Source organism: Capra hircus, chromosome 7, assembly GCF_001704415.2.
Source record: "Capra hircus breed San Clemente chromosome 7, ASM170441v1, whole genome shotgun sequence".
In the NCBI taxonomy this organism is placed as follows: Eukaryota; Metazoa; Chordata; class Mammalia; order Artiodactyla; family Bovidae; genus Capra; species Capra hircus.
Genome location: NC_030814.1, coordinates 103,217,601 through 103,242,833, shown reverse-complemented (window position 1 = coordinate 103,242,833; position 25,233 = coordinate 103,217,601). Strand labels below are relative to the sequence as shown.

The 25,233-nt window shown below is 54.1% G+C and overlaps 1 protein-coding gene across 1 annotated transcript; it reads right to left on the bottom strand.

Annotated features, from left to right (window-relative positions):
• COLGALT1 (collagen beta(1-O)galactosyltransferase 1) lies at positions 960 to 23,348 on the bottom strand. The gene is made up of 12 exons (XM_018051389.1): positions 23,021 to 23,348; positions 21,584 to 21,694; positions 20,720 to 20,837; positions 14,474 to 14,608; positions 13,112 to 13,316; positions 10,976 to 11,095; positions 5,934 to 6,010; positions 5,747 to 5,853; positions 5,364 to 5,496; positions 3,665 to 3,792; positions 2,691 to 2,897; positions 960 to 2,492 (listed from the first exon to the last, which is right to left on the bottom strand). The coding sequence occupies exons 1-12, from the start codon at positions 23,281 to 23,283 to the stop codon at positions 2,225 to 2,227; spliced, it is 1,872 nt and encodes a 623-aa protein (XP_017906878.1). The 5' UTR covers positions 23,284 to 23,348; the 3' UTR covers positions 960 to 2,224.

Here is a 25,233-nt window from a genome sequence, read left to right as displayed (position 1 = left end):
GCTGTTAAAGTTACAAAGAACCTTGCTGGGGGTGAAAAAAAAAAAAAAAACCCCGGGTACAATTTGATCCTGTGTTTCTGAAATAAAAATGTGCTGTGTGGGAGAAAATACAAGCAGGCTGTAACCGAGTTTATGTAATATGAAACTTCTTTTTCAAAACATGTATATATTTGCACCATGCACATGGGTAAGACTGGAAAGTTTTGTCACCAGAAAGTTGTTGTTGTCTCTGAGGAGGTATGATTTAATTTTGCTTTTTTTCAGTTTGCTTAGCTGTAAATTCTCATTTCTTCACTAGAATCACACACCATCTGTTATTTTGTAAAAGCCTCCAGTATATGCCTCCAAGCCCTAAGGGCTTAAGAATCTTGAAAACGTTTAAGTATTTGACCCAGAAAATGTACGTTGTTGAGGGTGGATAAATGCCCCACCTCCCTCATCTGGGGGCTGGGACCACTCTAAGATCGATGCTATATATTGCTCAGACCCATCTAAGGTCCCCAGTTACTGGCAGTGACTGTCACAGAGTCGGACACAACTGAGTGACTGAACTGAATGGCTCACTGGCGACCCCTGCAGGACTCCTTCCCGCTCTTCTTTGCGTCACCCTGGGGGCTATCTGGGGGTCATCTCTTGGATAACTCAAGTCCTCATCTCAGGGTCTATTTTTTTGAGACTCCAAACTATGACCGCGCCCTCCTCATTCTGTCCTCTGAGACAGTCCTGTAGCTGACCCTATAGGGTAGAGTGCGGCTGGCCGTCTGTTATCCCTGCACTATGCTGGGTAAGTTTCACAGGGCGCGTTGGGGCACCAGGCTCTCATTCCACCCTCACCCGCCTCACTGGCTCCCCGCCAGCACCTGGTCTCCTCCCACGTCTTGGCCTGAAGCAGAGGGTGGGGAGTGTGGGTGGTGTGTAGGCGATGAGCAGACCATCGGGCCAAGAAGGGAACACAGATGTATGTGAAAACCCAACCAGGAACATTTAATAAAAAAATAAGGAAGTTATCCAGAACCCGACCGGGACAGCAGTTAGTTACCCCTCAGAGGATGAGGCACTGCTGGCCGGTTCTGACATTCGTTTCAGGCTTGAAGGCACGGTGAGTCCTCCAGGCTGTGCTGGGGGACGTCCTGCCCAGGCCATGGATAGCGCCCCAGTGCAGCGGAGCCCGTCCGAGGCCCCAAACACATGATCCCACCAGAGGCTTGGACAAAAGAATGCCATCAAGCAGGTAGACCACACCTGAGATGCAGGGCAGGGCGGCCAAGCAACCGAGGACAGGGGGGTCCTCGCCCCCTCCAGGGGGGCTGGGTCTAGGGGAGCCTTGCATGAGGGCGTGGGGTCACTGAAACTCATGGCTCTCCCTGCTGAGGGAAGAGTCACCCCTGCTCCTGGGCAGTGGTGGGGGGATGTTACGCACACACATTTCAGGTGACGGGGGTGGTGCAGAAGAGGAATCAAACTCAGTCAGCCCCACCGGGAGTCCGCGAGGTCAGGCACACAGCAGGCACGCAGTAAGTGCTCGCTGCATGAAGAAATGGAAGGACTCGCCCACCTCTGTGGGGGCTCGAATGCTGACTGAACAGCTGTTGTCCAGTTTCCTGCTTCACTAGCGCAGGAGATGTTCTCTGGATGTGTGGAGAAGAAACCAATTAGAGTGAAAAGCACCTTGATTATCTTCCGCCCTAGCACCACGCTCAGCTCCCGGCACACAGCAGGCACTCCATAAATGCACTGAGTCGGTAAGAACTTTTGTGTCACAAGTACCGGGCACAGAGCTGGTGTTCAGTATGTGCTCAAACAAATGAAGGTATGCCTCACTTGTCCCAGAGCCTGGGATGGTGCCTTGCATACAGTAGGCACTCAATAAATACTCGCAGGAATTGAAACAGTGAATGTGTGTCACTAGGGCCTGATTCTTGATGGGGGATCTATAACGCTTCATGACTGACTCCATCAGCAAGGGAACCTGGCACCCTGCAACCAATCCAAGTGTTGGGTGCACCCAGAGATGAACAGTTCCCACCCAGGCCGCCTGGCATACAGTAGGCACTCCATTAATGCTGCCTGCGTGCACGTGATTGCTGAGCAAGAGCCGGCTGGACGCCGCCCAGTGAAGGGAGCCCTCCGGGGCCTGCCAGGGGCCACAGGTCCCCGGTGGGCGTGTGGGGGCCGGGCCAGCTACCGCTGCTTTGGCTTCACGGCCACCGCCCCCTCAGAGCTCTCAGAGCTCATCCCGGGCGGCACTGTCCAGCGGGGACTGGAGCACGTCGGAGTTCTTGGCCTCGCGGCTCAGGGCCTGCTGTTCCCGCATCTTCTGGGACTTGGCGCGGTCCCAGTCGGTCTTGACGTGCTCGTTGTTCCACACGACTGAGGTCTCCGTGTCGCTCACGTATCCGTCGTCCCCTGTGTAGTGCGTGGGGTAGATGAGCAGGGGCTCCACGGAGAAGGCGCGCAGGTCCCGAGGGGAGAAGTGGGTCTTGTATTCAGACCTGCAGGGGAGGAGCGGGGTGGGGGTCAGAGGCAGATGGAGACAGAAGCGCATGGCAAAGGGGACTCAGGAAGGAAGCGGCAGAGGAAGGAAGCAGAGGAAAAGCCCCCTCCTGGGGCCCGCGAGCCTCACACCCCCTAACCAGGCCAACTGCACAGCGAGACCCCAGCTCCCCTTGCCCACTGCCGCCCCCGCTCACACTGGGTGCTTGTCGAACATGACTGGCAAGAACTCGTCCACGGGCAGCATTTTGGAGAGCGGCTGGGCAGCCAGCAGCTTGCGGGCGCCTTGCAGGGAGATCACGTAGGCCAGGGTCCAGTACGAGTAGTCGGCCTCCACCAGGTTCCTCACGCGGGGCACAGCCTTCTCGGGGTGCTCCACCTGCATCCGCTTCCGGCCCACGTAGCTGGGGTGCAGAATGGGGGCTCTCTCACCCTCCGCCTGTCTACCTGCCCAAGAATGCTAACCCAGGGAGCCACTGAGCCGCTGTCAGACCCTGGGGTGGGGGAACTGGGGAGCACTGCGGAGGCTGGTGTGACTGGACTGGGTGAGAACAGGCCCACAGAAGTCTAGGGCCCACAAGGAGCAGAGTGGGACTGAGAAGGAAGCTGCTCTGGGTTCAGAGGGCAGTGGGACGGGTGGGCAAGGTAGAGGGTTCAGGTGAAGCGGTCAGGAGTGAAGGGACCCATTACTACTCATTTTAATGACACGCTGGTGAGTCTGAGGCTCAGAACCCGGATCAGGGCTCTGCACAGAGGAGGGATGAACCAACCCACCTACATGAGACTGTTCTGGAAATACGTTGGCCACCCTCCACTTAGAAGTGGTCTAAGATCCAGGCTCCCTGGGCCACACCCCACACTCGGCACCAAAGGCTCCGCCCTGCTTCCAAGCCTTGACCACACCCACCCAGGCCACACCCCCAAGTTCTTTAGCCACACCCACAGGCTTCCAAGTCAAATCTCAGCCACACTGGCTAAGTAAGAGGAAAGCCCCAGTCAAGTCACCAAGCCCCGAAAGAGCTGGCAGGCTTCCAAGACCCCCGACTTCCAGGTCAAGTATGAGTCCTCCTGCCAACCTCCCACAAAACCCAACCTATTAACCTGCAAAGGCTCTCAGAGCTAGTCACCAGGCCACACCTCCAAGTTCCGGCCCCACCCAGGCCCGACTCACATGAGGTCCCAGTCCAGACCCTCCCGCTCCACATCCCGCATAAGGTTCATCAGTCGCCTCTTGAAGAAGATCTCGAAGCGTAGGTCATCCTCAAACACGAGGGATTTCTGCAGCCCGCGGTCCACAACCTGAGGGAGGAGGCCCCGCTGAGATCTTGCAGAGATCAAGCCCAGGCCTGACCCCAAAGCTAGTTCTGCTTAAGAGGTCTGGGGCACCAGGAAAAAGCAAAACACACACACACACACCCCACCACAAGTTCAGATCTACCTCTTGGCCAAAACCTTCTCCTTACAACTTGGAAGCAGATTCCACAGCCTCAGCCTGGCTGCCCCTTCCCACCCCAGGGCCTGGGCCTGCCCTGTGCCTTTGATACAGAGCACCCTTCTCCCATGCAGCAGCAGGCAGGATCCCTCTCACCCTGCTGGCCTCAGTTCCAATGTCAACTAAAGAGATCCTTCATGACTATCACCCAAAACTGCTAGCTGAGGACGATTCATAACCCTGGACCTGTCCTGTAGGTGCCTCTCACTTATTTCAACGTTATTCATTTCTCTGTGGTTTAGCATCAGTCTCCCCAGCTCCCAGGGCTGTGAATCCCCTGTCAGGGGCTGGGTGTGCGTTGGGGGCTGTCGTGTCCCCTGGACCAGCACCAGGCTGGGCATGCAGTCGGTACTTGACAAATCTTCCCTGAACGAATGAACTTGATAATCTTCATGGCTGAAGACTCTCTTCTTCATCTGGGAAAACGAGGCTCAGATTGGGAAATGCCTTCCTTGCTCACAGAGCTCACCCCGCTCAGAGGCAGGGCTGGACTTGAACCTGGATCCCCTCTGGCTCCACAGCTTCCTGGACACCGCAACCTTTGCTCCGTACCTTCCATGATGAATGTCAGAAAAATAGAGCAACCTGGGCGAGAATGCACTGCCTCAAACACCAAATGTGGCCTCAAGTTGGATGGTTCCAGGTTCAAAGCCCCATCCGGCATCCTTGCCCATCATACCCTTTCCCTCCCAGGGTGTCTGATGAGCCTCTGTGGCTGATGGGACACCAATGTGTGGGCTGTGCACTAGTTAACATCACTGTGGCTGGTGCTCCTATTAGCAAGCTCCGAGCACGGTGCCCAGGCTCTAGATACTTGACAGTGGCTGCGTATGAAGAGGCTTCACTTGGAGGTCCCGGGCCTCAGACCCCACCTGTTTCTACAGTCAGGCTCACCCCTCCTCAGACTCAGGACTCACATCTGCACAGTGGGAAGATGGCAGCTGCCCCACCCGGGGTTCAGGTGCCACATTCACCCAAGCAGAGAGGCTGAGTGTCCTGCAGTGGTTTGGGAAGCCTTCCTGGGGTGCAGGGGATTCCCTTCCTGAGCTGTTAAGAAGCCCAAGGAGGGGACTTCCCTGGTGGTCCAGTGGTTAAGAATCTGCCTTGCAACGCAGGGGACACGGGTTTGATCCCTGGTAGGGGAACTAAGATACAGCATGCCGTGGGACAACTAAGCCTGTGAGCCACAACTAGAGAGGCCGAGTGCCGCAATTGGAGAATCCCCTAGCTGTGACGAAAAGCCCCCGTGTGAAGGGAAGATTCTGAGTGCTGCAGTTAGGACCAGAGGCAGCCAAATAAATAAAAATCATAATACATAACATTAAAAAAAAAAAAGAAAAAAAGGCTGAGGAGGGTCCCGCCCCTCTGCCAGACGTACCTCCTTCCAGATGTTATAGTGGCTGAGGAAGCAGCCCAGTTCGCCCTTGGTGAGGGGCCGCCCATGGTAGGGGTCCCGGTAGCCCGGCAGCATCTGGATGCCCAGAGCCTCCACCTGGCTGGTGTTCATGGCTCTGCAAGTGGGGAGGGGTGGGAGGCAGAGGAAGACTGTATTTATCCACAATCCCACCAGTTAGTGAGCCTCCCTTCCCTACCCTCCCCCAACCCATCCCTGACCGGATGTGGCCTGCCTGGGTGTGGTCTATACCCGTGCGCAGGTCTGAGCACCCGGCCAGCGTCAGACCCACACCCCCTCCGCGGGGCCATCAGGGTGGTCTATACCCACCCGTGGCGCCGCTCCTCCCCCAGCAGGGTTCAACTCACTTGCCGTCCACAGCCTCCACCAGCCGGCACGCTATTTCCTGCTCTTCCAGGGCCCGCAGCATGCGTTCCCGCCGGTCCTGCCGCCGCTTCAGGTTGATCATGAAGACCTGCGGCCCACAGCCTCTGTTGGACCCTCCGGGCTGGCCCCCGGCCTCCGGCCCCCACCCCGAGCGAAGGCCCAGCCTACCTCATCAAAGCCCATCTTATCTGGCGTCTTGGTGGGCACTGAGATGAACCGCGAGGGCTCCGAGGGTGGGTGCTTCACTGGGGGGCAGCAAAGCCAAGGGGTCAGCAGGGGGTCATGGAGACGGAGGGCTCCAGCCTCGCTCCTGATGGCCCCCTCCCCAACCTCTGCATGGCTCCGTGTCACCCCGGGCTCCTCGGCCTGATGCTAGAGACCCTGCCTGACCCAGCCCCGCCCGCAGAAGCAGTGCCAGTCTCTCTCCTCTGCCTCTTACACACTCTGGCTGTTGGCACTGCTCCAGACTTACCCATCCCGTATTCCTACCTCTAGACCTTTGCACATGCTGGGCCTCGCTGAAACCCTGTTCCTCCCTCGCTTCCTTCTGAGTTATCAGCTAAGATGTCTTCTTGGGGAGGGGGGCGATGCACCAACAGGAGTCTCCTGACCTCCCCAGGCTGAGTCAGGTACCTCTCTGGAGGCCCTCACAGCACCCGGCCTTCTGTCAAGCCTCATTCAGCTGCCCTAAGTCAGTCCCAATTCTCTGATTATCTCCCGTGAGCTCCACCAGACGGACACCAGGTCCACCCACTCACGTTGGCTCCCTGGCACCCAACAAGGACCTTGGCACAAACTCATAAATCAAGCAAAGAAATGACATTCCTCATCTGTGTTGTTGTCCAGTCGCTCAGTCGTGTCCGACTCTTTGCGACCCCATGAACTGCAGCACACCAGGCTTCCCTGTCCTTCACTACCTCCCAGAGTTTGCTCAAACTCATGCCTATGGAGTTGGGGATGCCATCCAACCATCTCATCCTCTGTCGCCCCCTTCTCCTCCTTCCCTCAGTCTTGAAAATGGCCTGGAAAACCTCTCGAGGTTTCTATCATGAGGCAATGCCATGAAATCACATGTTATTTTGGGTTAAACTGTGTCCTCCCCCCAAAAGATACACCGGCAGCTTGATCCCCAGTACCCCAGAGGGTGACTATTTACAAGTAGGATCTTTAATGAGGTCATTAGGGTGGTGGGCTCTAATCAATATGGGCTTTCCCGGGAGCCCAGACGGTAAAGAATCTGCCTGCAATGCAGGAGACCCAGGTTCCATCCTTAGGTCAGGAAGATCCCCCGAGGAAGGGAATGGCTACCCACTCCGGTATTCTTGCCTGGAGAATCCCCTGGACAGAGCTGTAGTCCATGGGGTCACAAAGTGTCAGACACAACTGAGCCACTAGCACATATACACTTGGCATGTAATCAAGTATGATTGGGGTCCTTATAAAAATGGGAAATCTGGACACAGAGACCCCCACGGAGGGTAGACGGGGTGAGGACACACAGGGAGCTGGCGGCCGTGTGACTGGAGTGGCGTCTACAAGCCCAGGTATGCTAAGAATTTCAGGGTGGTCATGAGCGCTCCCCTTTTAGCTGCTGTGGGCAGTGCTCAGACCACATCCCCAGAGCCCTGTCTTGGCCCTTCCCAGATGGTTTCCCATAGAAGGAATAGATCCACAGGGGACTATGAGCCTGCTGAGGCTGAGCGTGGCATCCACCTCCCCAAGAACAAAGGCCCCGTGTGAGCTAGCAGGGCAGACACAGGCCCCTCTGTCTAGGAGAGGCCTGGGTGAGGCCCAGAGTCCACCCGGAGCCTCCCACCTCGAAGCCTGGGCCTCTTCCTCTAGGGACACTGCATCCTGGGGCTTCTTCCTATTCGGGACCCATCACAGCTCCCTGCCACCCGCTGCCATCTACAGGGGACCCTGGGACCCAAAAGGGCAAGGCTTAGGGATCTGAGAATCCGGCTGCAAATCACTCTCCCTCTCTTTCTCAGTCTCTGCCTGCCCCCCTTGGGGTGTACGTGTGGGAAGGATCCGCCTGTGGGAAGTGGAGGTATCTCTTCATCCTGTCTTATCAGTTCTGGGGAAACGGAGCATATTAAGGTCCAGAAAGAGCAAGGCAATGCAGCTATGTCACAGTGATATAAAAATGCAACACCCCTAGGGACTTCCCCCGTCATCCAGTAGCTAAGAATCCGCCTTCCTGTGCAAGGGATGCAGGTTCAATCCCTAGCTGGGAAACTAAGATCCCACATGCTCCGGGCAACTAAGCTGGCACATGGGCCCGTGAGCTACAGTGGAAAATCCCAGAGGCTGCAACTAACTCCAGACACAGTCAAATTAACCAAAAAAAAATCGTAACATTGATAGACCGATCATAGGGTGAAGGATTAAACTTGACCACAGAGAGGTCTGGCCTTTGCTCTCTGCTCCTGGGTAGTTGAAGACCTTGGAAATGTCTTTGTTTATTTCAGGCCTTGGGCCATAATGGGTATCTATGCCAACAGTGTACCTTAGGGTGGGGGTCTCGGCTCAGGCTCTACAGCGACTGGAGACGGGGGTCAGCCACATGGCATCAGCTGTATCTGTATGAGCCCCAGCATAAGCCCGTGATGCAGAGGCTTGGGGAGTAGCCCGGGCTGGCAGTACGCCATGCATGTTGCCATGCGCTAGCGCTGGGAGAAGCAAGCACTGTCCATGCGACTCCGCAGAGAACGGACACCAGGAATCCCTGTGCTTGGAACTCTCCTGGATGCTGCCCCACGTGCCTTTTCCCTTTGCCAAGACTGCAACTTGTGTCTTTTTGCTGTAATAAATTGTGAGTTTAATAGCTTGCAGCGAGCTCTGAGTACTTCTAGTAGATGATCCAACCTGAACATGTTCTTGGGGACTCCTGATGTAACTGACGTAAGAAGTGAGAGCAATCTTGTAAATATCTCCTAACTTTGCACCTACAGAACTCTCTGCAATGCTGGCAAACAAGAAATGCCCTGCACGCCCCAGAGAAGATGGGTAAAGTGACCGATGACACAGCTAAGAGTAGATAAATCTGTAGCTGAACATCTACATGGAATACGAGACAGCAAGGCACGGGAATGAGTCACAGCCACACTCAGCGGCCAGTGACGGCACCGACAGGGGCGCTGAGGGGGAGGTACCGCACTTGAGCAGCACACGGTGTGATTCCGCTGATGCGAAACACAAAATGGGAAGGCCTGTCAGCCGGTGGATTCGGGGCAGTGGGGACACGGGAGGGTCAGGGCTTGGTCTCCATCTGCATATAAAGGGATATAAAACAATCATCACTGCACACCCATGACCCGTCACTGCTGTGTGTGCTAAGACTCAGAGAACAGGCCTTACACTGAGCCAAGTGTATGGGGCCAACTGGGAAAGACACTCCATGAGCAGGCAGGGAAGGGAGCAAGTTGCTGGACTCCCCATGAACAGAGGGCATCTCTCCGAGGTTTTCTGTAAGCTTGAAATTTTATTGTAAGAAAGATCTTTGAACACATGTAAAATCACATGCATGGCCTGGGACCAGGTACCCACATACAGGTAGAGAGAAAAGAAGGTTTTCAGAAGAACTGTAAAGAAGGATTTGCCCAAATATCTGAAACTTCCAGACCCTCCTTCTATCTGTCCTGGGTGATCTGCCTGAGCCCGCAAAAAAACAGGAAAATATTCATGCCTCTGTTGTGTTTGAGTTTATAACAGTGGAGTGAACAGTTTCCTAACCAGAAACAAGAATATACGTGAAAATTTAAACTAGGACCATTAATAGTAGCCACAGAGAAGCTTCTCAGGGTCCAATCACCGAAAGGAGTTGCCAATAAGCAGAGACCCACCTCTTGTGACTATGGCGGGTTTGCCGTGCTGGGCCTGGGCCACCGCATGGGACAGACACTTGGGTGTTGGGGGCGGGGGGGGTCTTCGCCCTGGTGACCTTGCAGCCTCCAGGTGTTATCTCAAAAGACCCAAAGTGTTAAGTGTTAGTCGCTCAGTTGTGTCTGACTCTTTGTGACCCCTGTGGACTGTGGCCCGCCAGGCTCCTCTGTTCACAGAATTCTCCAGGCAAGAATATTGGAGTGGGTAGCCATTCTTTTCTCCAGGGGATCTTCCCAACCCAGGGATCAAACCCAGGTCTCCTGCATTGCAGGCAGATTCTTTACAATCTGAACCACCAGGGAAGACCCCAAAGCCCCCTCTTAACAGAGAGCAGAGTGTCGTTCCATCTTCAGCCACAAGGGGGAGCCATAGACAGAATCTTCTAGAAATGGATGGGGTGATGGGGACTGAGCCCCAGGACAGGGGCCTGGCCCTCCAATCCTCTCTCTGTGCAGTGGAAGGAATCGCTGTGCTGTTTCACAGGCCTTCACAGGGAAGTGGGTGCTCAGCACAGGGCCAGGCCCCCCCAGGAGAGGATGTTGCTCCATTGTCTGGTTGCTTCAGAGACTCCCCAGCTGAGGCAGAGTCCCCTTCCTCAAGCATCCTCAATGGTGGCTCAGCCCTGTGCACTCAGCCCACCTCACCAGAGGTACAGGTGCTAATATAATAGCCTATGGATTTATTTGTATATGTATTAGAAAGCCATCAGCTTGCAACCACAGTAAAAATACATATTAAAGTTTCCTTTTCAAAGTGTACTCAAATAAAAAAAAGAAAGTGTCCGATAAGATAAACGTTAAACAAATAGTGGGTCTGGGGGCTGGCAGGGGCATGGGTGATGAAATGGCTGACTCAGGCGCACACGTGCAGGGTCATCAGTGAAACCTACCTTCCACGGCTCCTGCCTACCCCTGGGGACAAGACCCGTTCCTAAGTCCAATATCTGATGCCCCCACGGTGGCCCTGCCTGCTGGCTCTGTCCCCCTTCTGCCCCACCAACCTTGCCTGTTTCCTGAGCTCACAGCCCCTCCAGCTGCCCAGCTCCTGCACATGCTGCTCCCTCCAGCTGCAATGTCCCTTCCAGCTAACTCATCCTGCATCTTAATGCCACCCCCACCAGAAAGCTCACCCTGATTCCCCCAAGCGTGCCATGCATAGCCGCTTGCAAGCCATGAGAGCGGGGGGCAACTGTTCACACTGGATTCTCAGTGCCCGGCAAAGAGACGGATGCCCAACAGACACTCGATCAGCGTTCACAGATAGACGCGAGATGGTGGGGAGAGGGAGGCAACGTGGCCCTCCCGGGGCGGTGCGGACAGACTCACCCATGACCTCCAGCTGCACGTGCATGAAGCTCTCGGCCTCGTCCTGGAGGGTGCTGTGTGACCGCAGCGGCACCGGCAGAAAGCCGTACACTTCCCTGTTGCAGACGTACATCTGGACCTCTGGGGCCAAAGCAACAACAATGAGAATTGAACACAGAGCAGTAAGGCCGTGGAGGCAGCCTCCTAGCAGCAGCATTAGCCTCACTGCCTGGCGTGGGGCCGGGGCATAAATGGGTCCAGCTGTTCCCAGCAACTGGCAGAGACCACCCCAGCACTCCATCTGGGAACTGCAGTCAGAAGAAGGGTTCACAGTGCCAGGCGAGAAGACAAAAAAACCTCCACCTTGCATGGGTACTGACCGTCCCTGCAGGCTTCCGTGACAAAGCAAACCACAGAATGGTGGGTGAACGGCAAATACTCATATTTACATACAGAAATGAGATGCAGTTGGACAAACCATGAATATCATTACCTCTGTCTGTTTGTCCTTCTCTGAATAGCTAAAACATTTTTTTGAATGGTTTAAAACTTTACAACAAGTATATATATATTTTTAAAGTGATAATCCCAGTGAAAATGATTTTCATTCAAGGTGTGTGGGTGCTAAGTCGCTTCGGTTGTGTCTCACTCTTTGTGACCCCATGGACTGTAGTCCATCAGGCTCCTCTGTCCATGGGATTCTCCAGGCAAGAATACTGGAGTGGTTGCCACGCCCTCTTCGAGGGGATCTTCCCGACCCAGGGATCGAAGCTACATCTCCTGAGGCTCCTGCATTGCAAATGCCTTCTTTATTGCTGAGCTACCAGGGAAGCCCTTCATCAGAGGGCCAGATAGTAAATGTTTAGGTTTGTGGGGCAAACTGCTCTATCTCAACAACTCAAGTCTGCCTTCAGAATGTGCCCAGAAAGGGCATGGAAGCTCTGCGCCCCTCGCCACACCTTGCCCCATGCATCTCTTCCTACAGGTTGTTCCGGGGTTATATACACTTTTATAATAAACAGTAACCTGAGCGACCTCACTTTCACTTTTCACTTTCATGCATTGGAGAAGGAAATGGCAACCCACTCCAGTGTTCTGGCCTGGAGAATCCCAGGGACGGGGGAGCCTGGTGGGCTGCTGTCTATGGGGTTGCACAGAGTCAGACACGACTGAAGCGACTTAGCAGCAGCAGCAGCAGCAGCAGCAGCAGTGAGTAAATGAGTTTCCTGAGTTCTGAGCTGCTCTTGCAAATCAGCAGAACCCAAGGAAGGAGCTGTGAAACCTCTGATTTATAGCCATTAGGTCAGAAGCACGGGGGCTTCCCTGGTGGCTCAGTGGTAAAGAATCCACCTGCAATGTATGCAGGAGATGTGAGTTCTATCCCTGGGTGGGGAAGATCCCCTGGATGAGGAAATGGCAACCTACTCCAGTATTCTTGCCTGGAGAATCCCATGGACAGAGGAGCCTTGCGGGCTACAGTCCATAGGGTCGCGCAGTCAGACACAACTGAGCGACTGAGTATGCAGTAGAAACACAGGTGACAACTTGAACTTGTGGCCAGCATGTGAAGCAGGAGAGGGGTCAGTATTGTGGGCCTGAGACCTTAACCTGTGGAATCGGATGCTATCTCCAGGTAGACAGAGTCAAAATTGAAATAGAATTGAGCTGAATTATCAGACACCTTGCTGGTGTCCTAGAATTGCTGGTTGGCATGGGAAATTACCCCGTCTCCAACATACACACACGGGAGTTGGATCCTAGAACCCAAAAGACATTCTGGCTTGGGTCCATATGAGTGAGTACAGATGGTGGGCTGCATTTGGCCCACGGGCCATGAGTTGCTGACCCATCTTTAAAATAAATGACAAGTCAGCATTCAGTGTTCTCTTTCTCTTAAAATTTTTTTTGCCCTAAGTATACAATTAGAGAGCAATTATGGTCAACTATAGATAATTGGAAGAATATAGGAAAATATCAATAAGGAGACTTAAAGACCTGGGGAGTGAAGTCACCCAGCAGAGCCAGGGCTGGATACAGCTGCACCTGAGGTCATCGCTGTACTCTGTAGTGCTGGTTCTGTGAACCTTCTGTGGGCTGAGAACTGGTCCCCAAGAACCAGACAGACACCCCATGATGGCAAATCTCCTGTGGGCTCACCTGCCTGCTTGCAGGAGAAGGCAAAAACAATGATGTCATCAAAGGACCAGGTGTAGTCAGGGTGCGGAGGGTAGAAGGCCAAGTTCCTGGATGCCGCCTTCCGCAGGTCGATCAGGAAGGTGGAGTGCACCATGGGGACTGCAAAGCAGCCCCGGCGGTCCCGCTTTCGGATGGGGATGTAGGCAGGCGTGCGCTTGTAGTAGCCCTGCAGGAAGTGGAGGCAGAGTTCTGTGTGGGGGTCCCTAAAGGGCAGGCTGGAGACCAGAACAAAGGGAGGCCCAGAACACCTGGGAGAGTAAGACCAGGTGTCAGCTTCTGGCTGCAGTGGCCATTCCCGAGTGCAGAGCTCTGGGCAGGGCCAAGCAGTCTCCAACCCCCAAACCTCAGTCGCTGGGCAGTGGCAGCGAACACAGGGAAACAGTCACTCACAGACCCAGATCAATACTTCTGATCAGAAAGGCAGCATTTGGGAAGGGAAATTAAAAACGTGAAAAGGGACCAGATACTTGAGCTTCTTTGATTTTAAAATTAAAACACCAGAAGCAGGACTTCAAAAAAGTCAGGGGGAATGTTTTAGAAGTTCTAAAAGCTTCTGGAACAATCTGGAATTGTTCTCTCTCTTCCTTGTACCCTTTACAAATTGGAATTGTTAGCATATAAATTTAGACTTCTATGAATACTTTAAAATATAGACACCACTGAATTATTCACTTTTAAAATGGTGAACTTTATATTCTATGAATTATGTATCAATTCAAAACAAAAACACAGGAAGAGATAGGCTAGGTCAGCATCCTGGTTCTAGCCACCTGGCCCCGTTCCGGTGGCACAGCCCTGCTCCAGCACCTGTCCCTCACTCCCTCTGGCTTTCCCTGCAACCCCACCCTCAACTCTGGGGTGGGGTGATCAGAGCCTGGCATTTTCCTGGCTTCAGTAACTGGTTCAGGTGGAGAAGGAGACTGGACAAGGTTCAACCAGAGTGAACTAGCTGAATGCTGCTGGAATTATTCCCCAGGAGTTTGAAAATGAAGTCTCTCAAGGGAAGGAGGAACTGGCTGAACACAGGGATCAAGCCTGAAGCCCTACCCTGGCACTACCACGTCCTAGCGATGTTTGCACAGGCAAGTCACTCCCCCTCTCTGTATTTGCGTTTCTGCCTCAGGGTATTGGTGGCTGGGGGCAGCGGGTGGGGTGGAAACGATCTCAGACCATCCCCTAATTTAAGGATTGTCACAATGGTGTTTATAAAATGTTCACGATGAGGCAGCATGGTAATAAGCTAGATTTCAAACCCAGTCCCTACTTGCTCTGTCCAGCCCCCGCCACCCCCAGGCCCCTGCCCTACCCCAGCAGGCCCCTGACCTGGGATGTCATCCCACACCAGAAGTTGGAGTATGCAGCCCGGGAATCCAACATGGGGGCCACCACCGTCTTATTCTCTGCGATGAGCAGGGTCAGCGTGTCAGGGTTGAGGATCAGGTTGTCGGCATCCACGAACTGCAAGACACCCAACGTGGCATCAGCATGGGCCATCAGAGTCACCTGGGCTGACATCAGCGTGGGCCAGCAGACACACCTGGGGTAGACCACGGCTTGGAACAGCTGGGGCCGAGGCCAGAGTCCCGGGGGCCTGGGGTACCCTGAGTAGCACATGAGGCCTCGGAAGCCCCCGTGCTTCTCAACAGACAGCTCTGACCTAAGTCACCATCAGAGTTACGATCACATGATGAAATACACTACATGGCAAGAGAAGGGATGGGCCACACGACACAAAGCAATACAAACGGGCCCCACGCACAGTGCTGGCGAGACCCCGGAAGTGACAGCGGGTGTACCACGTGGCTCCATTTATGGGAACTTTCCAGATGGGCAGCGCTGGTTGACGAGAAGGACGGTTGGGGCAGAAGCCACCTCTGCAGGGAGGGGCCGGGAGAAAGACACTTTTTTCTATGTGAGTTAAACACCAACCAAAAATTTTGTAAAAATGGGATCTTTACGTAAGGTTCTTTTTTTCCTTTAACACTTTGAACATCGGAGTAAAAAGATGATCACTCGTTTGAGGCAACCTAGAAGGAAATTCACCAACCCACAGACAGGGTCATCACAGAGGGGTGTGCGCCTGCTGGTGCCCCCCGTAAGTCACACGGCAGAGTTGTTCATCACACAAGCTGGGAACGACTCAGGAGTCTAGCCGTGGAGAATCAGCTACAGAAACTCTGGCCCTGTCGCACTGTCTGGCTCAAGAGTCGGGACAAGTGAAAATCAAGCAACAGAACACAAGTAAGGATCTCTCTATCGACCGGGATGTGAAAACACAGATCACAGTATATTAGAGAGCTGTCAGGAGGTGGGATTCTTGGTTTTTCTTTTTTTCTTTTAATGCATCCAGTCCACAGAACGTACTTTCCGTTACTCACGCAGGGTTTTCAGAATGCTCAAATCATTTGCTGCAAACAGCAAACACTAGTACACCAGGCTTCTCCAGCAACAGGGGAATAGCATTCCCACAAGGCGAGGCGCAGCTGGAGATGGGAGGTGGCCGCCCCTTGGGGCAGACCGTGCAGTGCTGTGACATCCCCCGCCTAGCCGCTGCGGACATTCAAATCTGCGACCTTGGAATATACACGCGGTGAAAATGGCCAGGACAGTCTGGTGGTTTCTCAGGAAGTGGAACGTCGAGTTACAGCGAGTTCACTCAGAGACACAGAATGAGGAACCTGGAGACGTGGGCTTAATGGACATTTGTGCACCACGTTCAGCAGCATTATCCACAGAAGCCAAACAGTGGGAACAACCACGCGGCCGTCAGCCGAGGAAAACAGAATGTGGCCCTTTCACGCACAGAACATGACTCAGCCGTGACGAGACGTGAAGCAGGGACACACGCTGCAACACGGGTGAACTCTGAAAACACTAGGCCGAGTGAAGTCACACCGCATAGTTTACGAAATGCCCTGAACAGGCCAACACACAGAAACACTCAGCAGATCAGTGGCCACCAGGGACTGGGAGAATCGGGGGTGACTGCTCACGGGCACTGGGTTTCCCCTGGGGGTGATGGAAGCTAGTTCTGGAACCAGACAGAGGCTGTGGCTGCAAAACACGATGAACGTACTAAAGGCCACTGATCTGTACACTTGAAAAGGGCTAATTTTATGCGACGTGACTTGTACCTCAATTAGAAAAACACAGCCAGAGTGAGTCTCTCTAGGAGGTGACATTACAAGGTATGTTTTTTTTTTCCCTTAAGCTAATTCTTACTGTTTCTTGTGTATTTTCTTACACGTAACACCCACAGTATCCATAAATAGAGAAAGAGGGCTTTTTAATAACAATTTTCAAACACTAGGGACTTCCCTGGCAGGACAGTAGATGTGGATTTGCCTGTCAATGCAGGGGGTAGTGGGTTAGATCTCTGGTCCAGGAAGATTCCATGTGCCTGGTGTAACTGGGCCTGTATGCTACAACTACAGAGCCTGCACACCCTTGAGCCCGTGCTCCGCAAGGAAAAGTAGCTCCTGCTGGCCACAGCTAGAGAAAGCCCACGTGCAGCAATGGAGACCCGGAGCAGTCAAAAATAAACAAATAAATGCATGTACTCAGGTACTCAGTCTTGCCCGACTCTTTGCAACCCCATAGACAGAAGCCTGCTAGGTTCCTCTGTCCACGGAATTTTCCAGACAAGAATACTGGAGTGTGTTGCCATTTCCTCCTTCAGGGGGTCTTCCCAACCCAGAGATGGAACCTGGATCTCTTGAGTCTCCTGCATTGGCAGGCAGATTCTTTACCACGGCACCATCTGGGAAGCCCCAAATAAACACATAAAGTTATTAAAAAAAAAAAAAAACACTCAACAAATGATTTCACATTCCAAGATGGATTACCAAAGCCCTCAGTTAACAAAAATACATCAGTGTGTCAAAAGCTGCTTTGAGTTCTGAACCAGATCCCTGAGTTCCACCCAGGTTTGCTGAGGGAAAAAAGTGAAAACCAGCCAACCTCAAACCATGAAAGCAAAACCCAGGGAGGCACACAAGGCGGCCCTGGGCTGGATGGTTCCAGGAGGCCTGAGCCCACCTCTGTCCCTCACTGGTTCTGAGACGCCACCCAGCAGGCTGTCACCTCTCTAAGCCTCTATTTTCCCATCTGTAAAATGGTCTGATAAGGCACCAAGTCACAGGGATCCCAGGACGAGCCTGTTACCTCCTTCCTCCTCCCAGGAGATGGCTCTGTCCTCCCCACAAGGCTCACGCCCAGGATGTGAGGTCCTTCTGGCATCCAAACATCCAGCAGGGACTGTTCTCTCAGCCTCAGAACACATCCTGAAGCCACAGCCCCATACCAGCGCCCACCCTGGCCTCCCGATGGCCCTATTTCTGCCCAATCGGCCCTGCCCCCACGGCAGCCCCAGGGACTTCTAAAAACCGGAAATCAGAAGCTAGCCCTCTCCTGCTCACGCATCCTCCACGGCTCCCCATTACCCTCAAAGTAAAAGCCATATCCCTCCCTCTTGGCCTGTACAGTCCAGCCCCCACCCACCACTTCAGCCCCCTCCCTCCATCACTCCACTCTGGCTACTCTGGCTTCCTAGCCAGTCCCGGAACGCCCCAAACTTGCTCCCTGCTCTGTTCGCTCTGTCTCAGACACTGACCCCCAGCTCCCACTGAGGCTGGCTCCTCTGCTCCCTCAGGTCTCCGCTAGGGCCCCCTCCTAAGGGAGGTCCCCAAGCCCTGGTACCTGTGACTGCGACCTTATTTGGAAGCTGGGTCTCTGCAGATGTGATTAAGGTGGAGTTCATCCCTCTCACGCTGTTGGTGGGAATGTAAGTCGGTGCAGCCACTATGGAAAACTATGGAGACGACTCAGAAAACTAAAAATAGAACGACCGTATGATCCAGCAATCCCAGGTCCGGGCATATATCCAGACAAAACTCTAATTCGAGAAGACACATGCACCTCCCTGTTCACAGCAGCACTGTTCACAACAGCCAGGGCACGCGAACAACCCGCATGTCCACCAGCAGACGAGCGGGTCAAGAAGACAGGCGTACACACAATGGGACAGTGCCGTGCGCAGCAACAGGCGTGCAGCTAGAGAGGCTCCTACTGAGCGAGGAAAGCCAGAAAGAGAAAGGCAGACACCGTATGACATCACTTACACGCAGAAGCTACACTATCGTACCGACGAACCTGTCCTATAAAACAGAAACAGACTCGCAGACTTTGAGAGCAGACTTGCGGTTGCCCAGCGGGAGGAGGGGTGGGGGTGGGAGGGGCTGGGGGTACGGGATTAGCAGGTGTCAGCTATTATACGCAGGACAGATAAACAAAAAGGTCCCACTGTATAGCACAGGGAACTAGATGCAACATCCTGTGATAAACCACAGTGGAAAAGAATATAAAATAAATAAAACAATAATCACTTTAAAAAAAGAGATGGGATTCATACTACATTAGTGAAAGCGAAGGTGTTTGTCTCCAGTCTGTCCTGACTCTGTGATCCCGTGGACTGTACCCGGCCAGGCTCCTCTGTCCACAGGGAGTCTCCAGGCAAGAATACTGGAGTGGGCTGCCATCTGCCTCTCCAGGGGATCTTCCTGACGCAGGGATTGAACCTGGCTCTCCCATACTGCAGGCAGATTCTTTTCCATCTGAGCCACCAGGAAGACCACACTAGATTAGTACATGCATGGCAAGACGCTTCAGTCCTGTCGGACTCTTTGCAACCCTATGGACTGTAGCCCGCCGGGCTCCTCTGTCCATGGAACTCTCCCGGCAAGAATCCTGGAGTGGGTTGCCACGCCCTCCTCCAGGGGATCTTCCTGATGCAGTGATCGAACCTTTGTCTCCCTGCATCTCCCGCACCGCGGGCAGGTTTTCCACCGCTGAGCCACAGGGGAAGCCCCAAGCTAGATTAGAGTGGGCCTTAAATTCGGTGACTGGTGACTTTATAAGAAGAGATAACGTGATCACAAAAGCCGTGCCTGCAGGGATGCTGCCGCAAGCCAAGGAACACCTGAAGCCTCCAGAAGCTGGAAGCGGCAAGGAAGCCCCCTCCCCTAGGTTTCAGACTGCTGGCCTCCAGAAGCGTGAGACAAGAAACTTGCATCATGCCAAGCCCCTCGGTGCTGGCCCTTTGTTACAGGAGCCCGTGAGCACTGACCATGCTGTCCCGTGTCTTTCGGAGCACTGGCCGCCTTCTGATACTTCCTCGTTCGGTTTTGTTTGCTTTCTGGTCACCTTCACCTTTCCTGGGAAGCTAGGAAGGTGGGGCTCAGCTTGTGCCTATGTTCACTGTGTCCCCCAGGCCTGGCACGAGGAGGGCAGGCATGGGGAGTGGCTGATAGCCACATGCTGATTGATACATTAAGAAGGTACCGACCAGAGCTTCCCTGGTGGCTCAGCAGTGAAGAATTCACTGGCCGGTGCAGGAGACACAGGTTGGATCCCTGATCCAGGAAGATCCCACATGCAACTAAGCCTGAGCTCTGGAGCCCATTCACTGCAACTACCGAAGCCTGTGCGCCCCAGAGCCCGGGCCCCACAACAAGAGACACCACCGCCATGAGAAGCCCGTGCACCTCAACGAAAACTAGCTCCCACTCGCCACAACTAGAGAAAGCCTACATGCAGCAACCAAGACCCAGCGCAGCCAAAAATAAATAAAGAAGAAGATAGAGACCAGGACTTTCCTGGTGGTCCAGTGGCTAAAAATCTGCCTGCCAATGCAGGGGACACAGGCTCGACACAGGTTCAGTCCCTGGTCCAGGACAATCCCACACAGCAGAGCTGCTAAGGCAACGCACCACAACTACCGGAGCCCACGTGTTCTAGAGGCCGTGCTCCACAACAAGAGAAGCCACTACACCGAGGAGCTCGCGCACCGCAACCAGAGAGTAGCCTGCACGCAGCGCAGCCAAATAACGTTTTCTTTAAGAGAAGGAAAAGATCAAAGCTTGGGGTCTGGTGCATAGATGGGAAACCACCATAGGCACTGTTAGTCTGACATTATTACATTCAGCCTCCACAGAGTTAAGCTTAGTGGTCAGTGTCCCCTGCCCATCGCACCAAGTGAGGGGACCATGCCTGGTCAAGGGGCCAGGCTGAAGGAGCTCACAGAAGACTCGTGATCTGTGGGCATGTATCCTAATATTGCACTCAAACCTCAACCAGCCCTTTCCTGCCAAGGGCCCAGGAGGAGGAAGTGAAAGTCAGGGGTTAGCAGATCAGTGTCACCAACATCCCCCAGCCCCCACCCCATCCTCCTGCTTCTTGGAGTCACCCAGAGGTCATCACTGCAACTGGGCAGAGATATCAGATCACCGGTGATGGTGATAAAAGGGGAGATGAACAAGTGTCCAACCACAGGGGACATAAAAACCCACTCACTTCTGATGATTAAGAACCGAGGTGGCCTAGGATCAAGACCCAGCTCCTCCACTAACCAGCTGTGTCACCTCTGACAACTCACTTCCCCTCTTAGAGTGTCAGTTTCCCCCTCTGTAAAATGGGGTTAAGGTTGGTCTTTGAATCCCACGGCTCCGCCTTCCCTTGGAGACCTCAGACCTTCTACTGGGGACCCCTGGGTTGGGTGGCCGAGAAACTCACCAGGATGTAATCAGCCCACATATCCCGGGCTGATTTCAGAGCCGCCTGGCGCAACTTCATGACATGCTCGTAGCGTGAGTCAGACCAGTGTTTGGGGCCCTCCTCATCTGGGTAGGACCTGCGGAGAGGCAGCTGTGAGGGGAGAAGCACAGGGCACTGTCGGAGCCCAGAGAGGCCGTGAGCTGGCTGAATGTGGGGTAGTCAGAGAGGGCCTCCTGGAGGAGGGGATGTGTAAGCTAGATCTGAAGGCTGGGAAGAAGCAAGGAGAAAGTAGAGGAGGACGGAGGTATGGTATGTCCCAAGTAGGGGACACAGTGCGTGCAAAACCCAGAGGGGAAGAACGCTTGGAGAGGGGTGAGAGACAAAGGGGCCTCTACTGCCTTGTAGGGACACGCCCCCATCTCTGAGGGGATGGGGAGTCAAAGAAAACTGGGAGCCTGTCCTCCTGGACTCCTGATCTGGCTTGGGCAGTGGGTGGGCACAGAACTAAAGCCTGAAAGAACGAAAGGAACCTTCCACGGCCAAGGGCTCGTGGGAAAGGTAAACAGCTGAGCTAAGAGAGGCGAGGAATAAAGCAGCGGGCCTCCACCACAAAGCCCAGGGAATGCAGGAATTCCAGGTGGAATAAAAAGAGGGGGTAAAAGTCCAGCAGGAGGGTTACGGCCCACCGGGGAAGCTGGGGGCGAGGTGGGTAGGCAGCCAGAGCCGGTGCTAAAGGCTGAAGAGCTGGACTGGAGCGTCAGGGGCTGGAGGGAGGGGGCGGGCATGCCTGTCTCAGGACAATGGGAGCCGTGGAGGGTGTGTGAGCAGCGACACAGCCAGGTGCAACTGGAGGAGGGGACCAGGGCAAGGCCTGGCGCTCACCTGGGCTCCTCCGACGGCCGCCACTCCACAGAGTGGTACAACCCCTTCACAGCCACCAGCCACTCCCGGAGCACTGCTGACGTGTTGTCTGCATTGTGGTCTGTAGCCACCCTGTAGGCGGAGCAGGACAGGGAGTGAAGTGAGGGAGACGGAGGCAGGACAGGCAGCAGTGAGGCCACCAGGGCTGCCACCCACCAGCTGGGCCTCACACCAGCCACACAGCCCTGGGCATGACACGCCCCCACCACGCCCCAGTTTCCTCATCTGTAACACAGGGGGTGAGGACTGGGCCCACTTCCCTGAGCTGTAGAGGGGACTACACAAGATCATTTTGGAAAAACACATTAGATATGATGCCAGTATTCTAGGGCATCTAGGATCTTACAACCATATTTGTTACTAAATATGTACAATTTAGTAAAAATACATTTATATCACACAGTCCGGTCCTGCCTTCTTCAACTGTCTCCTGTGAGCAGTGGACTTGAAACATTTCTTAAGCACCAACTAAGTGCTTGGATTATCTGGACTGGAGGGAAAAGGAATAAGCCATCAGCTGAGAACTATTCTCCCAAACGAATTGTTCTTTAGTTGCCAACAACGATAACACTGATAACAGTAATAACAAAATCGAACAAAATTATTATTATGATATTCACAACTCGGGCACAAGGGCTTCACACTCATTAACTGGTTCATCTTCAAAAACAACTCAATCAGAGTTATCTTAGTATCCCCACTTTTCAGATGAGAAAACTGAGGTAGGAAGCAATGAGTCATCAGCCAGATTTGTTCCTGGCCCTGCCCCATTCCGCTTCCAGGAAGGACCTGCTCCCCCACTACCCGCCGCCATCCGCCGGGCACCCCACCCACCCACTCCAGTAGTCAGGAGGCAGGAAGTCTGATTCAGGCTGGGCTCAGGGACCAAAACGGCAGCAGGAGCGAAAAGACGTTCAGTTAGTAGAAGTGCAATGTGGGCCACGGCAACGCCCCAATGCGGGGGGCGGTTCTCAGGCTTCCCATCTTTCAAGCTGTGAATGCTCCCAAGTGGGTTAGGGGGTTAGTCTCGGGCTGCGCGGCACGGGTGATCCCGGATATGTCCTAATGGGAGTGGGGGCAGGGAAGCCAGTAGGCGGCAGAACAGTGGCTCGCCCCACCCTAAAGGGGCCAGCGGGCTCAGCGCGGTTCTGCCGGTGCTAACGCGGCGGAGGAAAGCAGGCAGGAAGGCACACGCAGCTCTGGTCCGCTCTGATGCGGGACAGCAGGCAGGGCGCGCGCGCGGCGCGGGTCTGACCCGCCCGAAGGAGACAGCAAGCAGAGGGCACGCGTGGGTCCGGTCCGCCCTGCCCAGTGCGAAGACAGAGGGCAGGGCGCGGCGTGGACCCGCCGGGACGGGGACAGCAGGCCTGATGCGGAGCCGGTGGGCGCCGCGCTCACCACAGCGCCGTGCGCTCCCGCGGATGCCGCAGCCGCTCGAGCGCGCCCAGAGTGGCAGGCAGCGCGTGGGCCGCGTTGCGCGCCAGCAGCGCGATCAGCACTCGCGGCGCCTGCAGCGGCGACTCAGGGCTCCAGCGCTCCTCGGGGAAGTAGGCGGCGGCGCCGGGCGGGCCCCCCAAAGGCGGCAGCGCCAGCAGCAGCAGCAGCAGCAGTACCGGGAGCGGCCGCCCGTGTCCCCTGCACGCGCGTGGGGCCGCCGCCATCGCGCCACGAGTCGCCTTTAAGCCGCTTTTCTGCCGGCGGACGCGGACGGCGCCTTAAAGGGGACGTCAGGACCCCGCCCCTGCTCCGCGCCTTAAAGGGGAGGAGAGCTCCAGGCGGAATCAGGCTTTAGGGCCCGCCTCCAAACGGTCTTAAAGACACAAGTGCCTCGTACCCTCAGCAGCAGCCGGCTAGGAGGAATGACGTCAACTTATAGGCAGGCTTGGGATCCCCCGCCCCCTCATAGACTTGGAGAGCTCTGAACTTGGGTCTGTGCAGTAAAAGTGTGCAGAGCTCAGAATCTGGCTTGCCTCAGAAACTGCTCCCCGCCGGGATCAACCCGATTCTCTGTCCCACTTCTATTTGTAGCTCAGTCGGTAAAGAATTTGCGTCGATCCCTGGGTTGGGAAGATCCCCCTGGAGAAGGAAATGGCAACCCACTCCAGTATCCTTGCCGGGAAAATCTCATGGACAGAGGAACCCGGTGGATTGCAGTCCATGGGGTCGCAAAGAGTTGGGCACGACTGAGCGACTAACACACACACCGATTGTGTCACGAGGCAGACCTGGATATTTAGGATCTGGGTTGAGACTCCTGAGGTCTGAATCTCAGTTTCCTCGGCTGCAACATGGTTTTACCGTCTTAGTTTTTGATCTCCCAGAGATGTCCTCAGGGGTTGTTGGATACTAAGAGCATGGGCCCCCAGACCTGGCTATAAATCCAGCCCGCGCGTCGGGTCGCTGTGTGAGCCTCAGTTTGCCCATATGTAAAATGGAGTCATAACGACCTCAGGATAGTCAGAAGATAGAACTCGCTGAGCACACGCTCTGGAGACAAGGTGGGCGTTTCCCTAGAAATGCTACAAGGGGATTGTTTTTCAATAATTAATTTTTCCCAATAATCTAATGTGTTTCTAATCACTTTTTGTTGATCAGTTGCTAAGTCGTGTCCCACTCTTTGCGACCCCATGAACGGCATCAGACCAGGCTTCCCTGATCGCTTTTGTGTTGTTATAAGAAATTGTTTTTAGAAAGATGCTCCAATGTCTGTTAACGTGAGCTGTGGGGGGAGCCTCAATATTGTGAAGTAAAATTCACAGCACAGATTGTGTGTCCTCGATATGCTCAAGGGACATGAGGCAAAAGTTTAGGAGGGAAAGCTAAGGAGAAGCTCATTCTCCTGGGGGAGGATGAACATTCCAGGGCAGAATGGGAGAAAACCAGGGAGTCTGCATGTCCTCCCTCTGAAAGCTGAACTGAGAAAAACATTGGGGAAATCCCTCTTGGGACTGGTGCCGGAAGCAGCTGGAAGGCTTGTGATGTGCAGAAGCTGCCAACCTCCAGTGGACTGATGGCTTCTGGCAGGCAGGGGGAAACCAGTAAAACCTCTACTGTCAGTTGGGAAACTTGAATCTAAGTTAAGATTTGGAGCAAGTAAACAATTCCAAAGGCACATAGCAAGCTGAGGGGAAAAAAAATCTATAGCTTGTATCACAAAACTGTTAATATCCTTAATATATAAAGAGTTATTAGAGATCAATAAGAAAAAGATGAACTCTCCTGAAGATAAAAGTAGGTAAAAGCTCTGAACAGGCAACTCACTAAAACAAAGCAAAACATAAAAACACACAAACATATAAATGGTCAGTAGAGATATTTTTAGGTGACGCTGCTGCTGCTGCAAAGTCACGTCAGTCGTGTCTGACTCTGTGCGACCCCATAGACGGCAGCCCACCAGGCTCCTATCCCTGGGATTCTCCAGGCAAGAACACTGGAGTGGGTTGCCATTTCCTTCTCCAATGCATGAAAGTGAAAAGTGAAAGTGTCATGTCCGACTCTTCGAGACCCCATGGACTGCAGCCTACCAGGCTCCTCCATCCATGGGATTTTCCAGGCAAGAGTATTGGAGTGGGTCGCTAGTGCCTTCTAGCTAGTGGTAAAGAACCCCCCTC

Coding starts and splice junctions, on each gene's coding strand:
- COLGALT1 (XM_018051389.1), bottom strand. CDS start 23,283: ATGGCGGCGGCCCCACGCGCGTGCAGGGGACACGGGCGGCCGCTCCCG. Junction 6,011..10,975: donor CGTGCAGCTGGAGGTCATGG/GTGAGTCTGTCC, acceptor GCTGCCCCCCAG/TGAAGCACCCACCCTCGGAG. Junction 5,854..5,933: donor ATAAGATGGGCTTTGATGAG/GTAGGCTGGGCC, acceptor TGTGGGCCGCAG/GTCTTCATGATCAACCTGAA.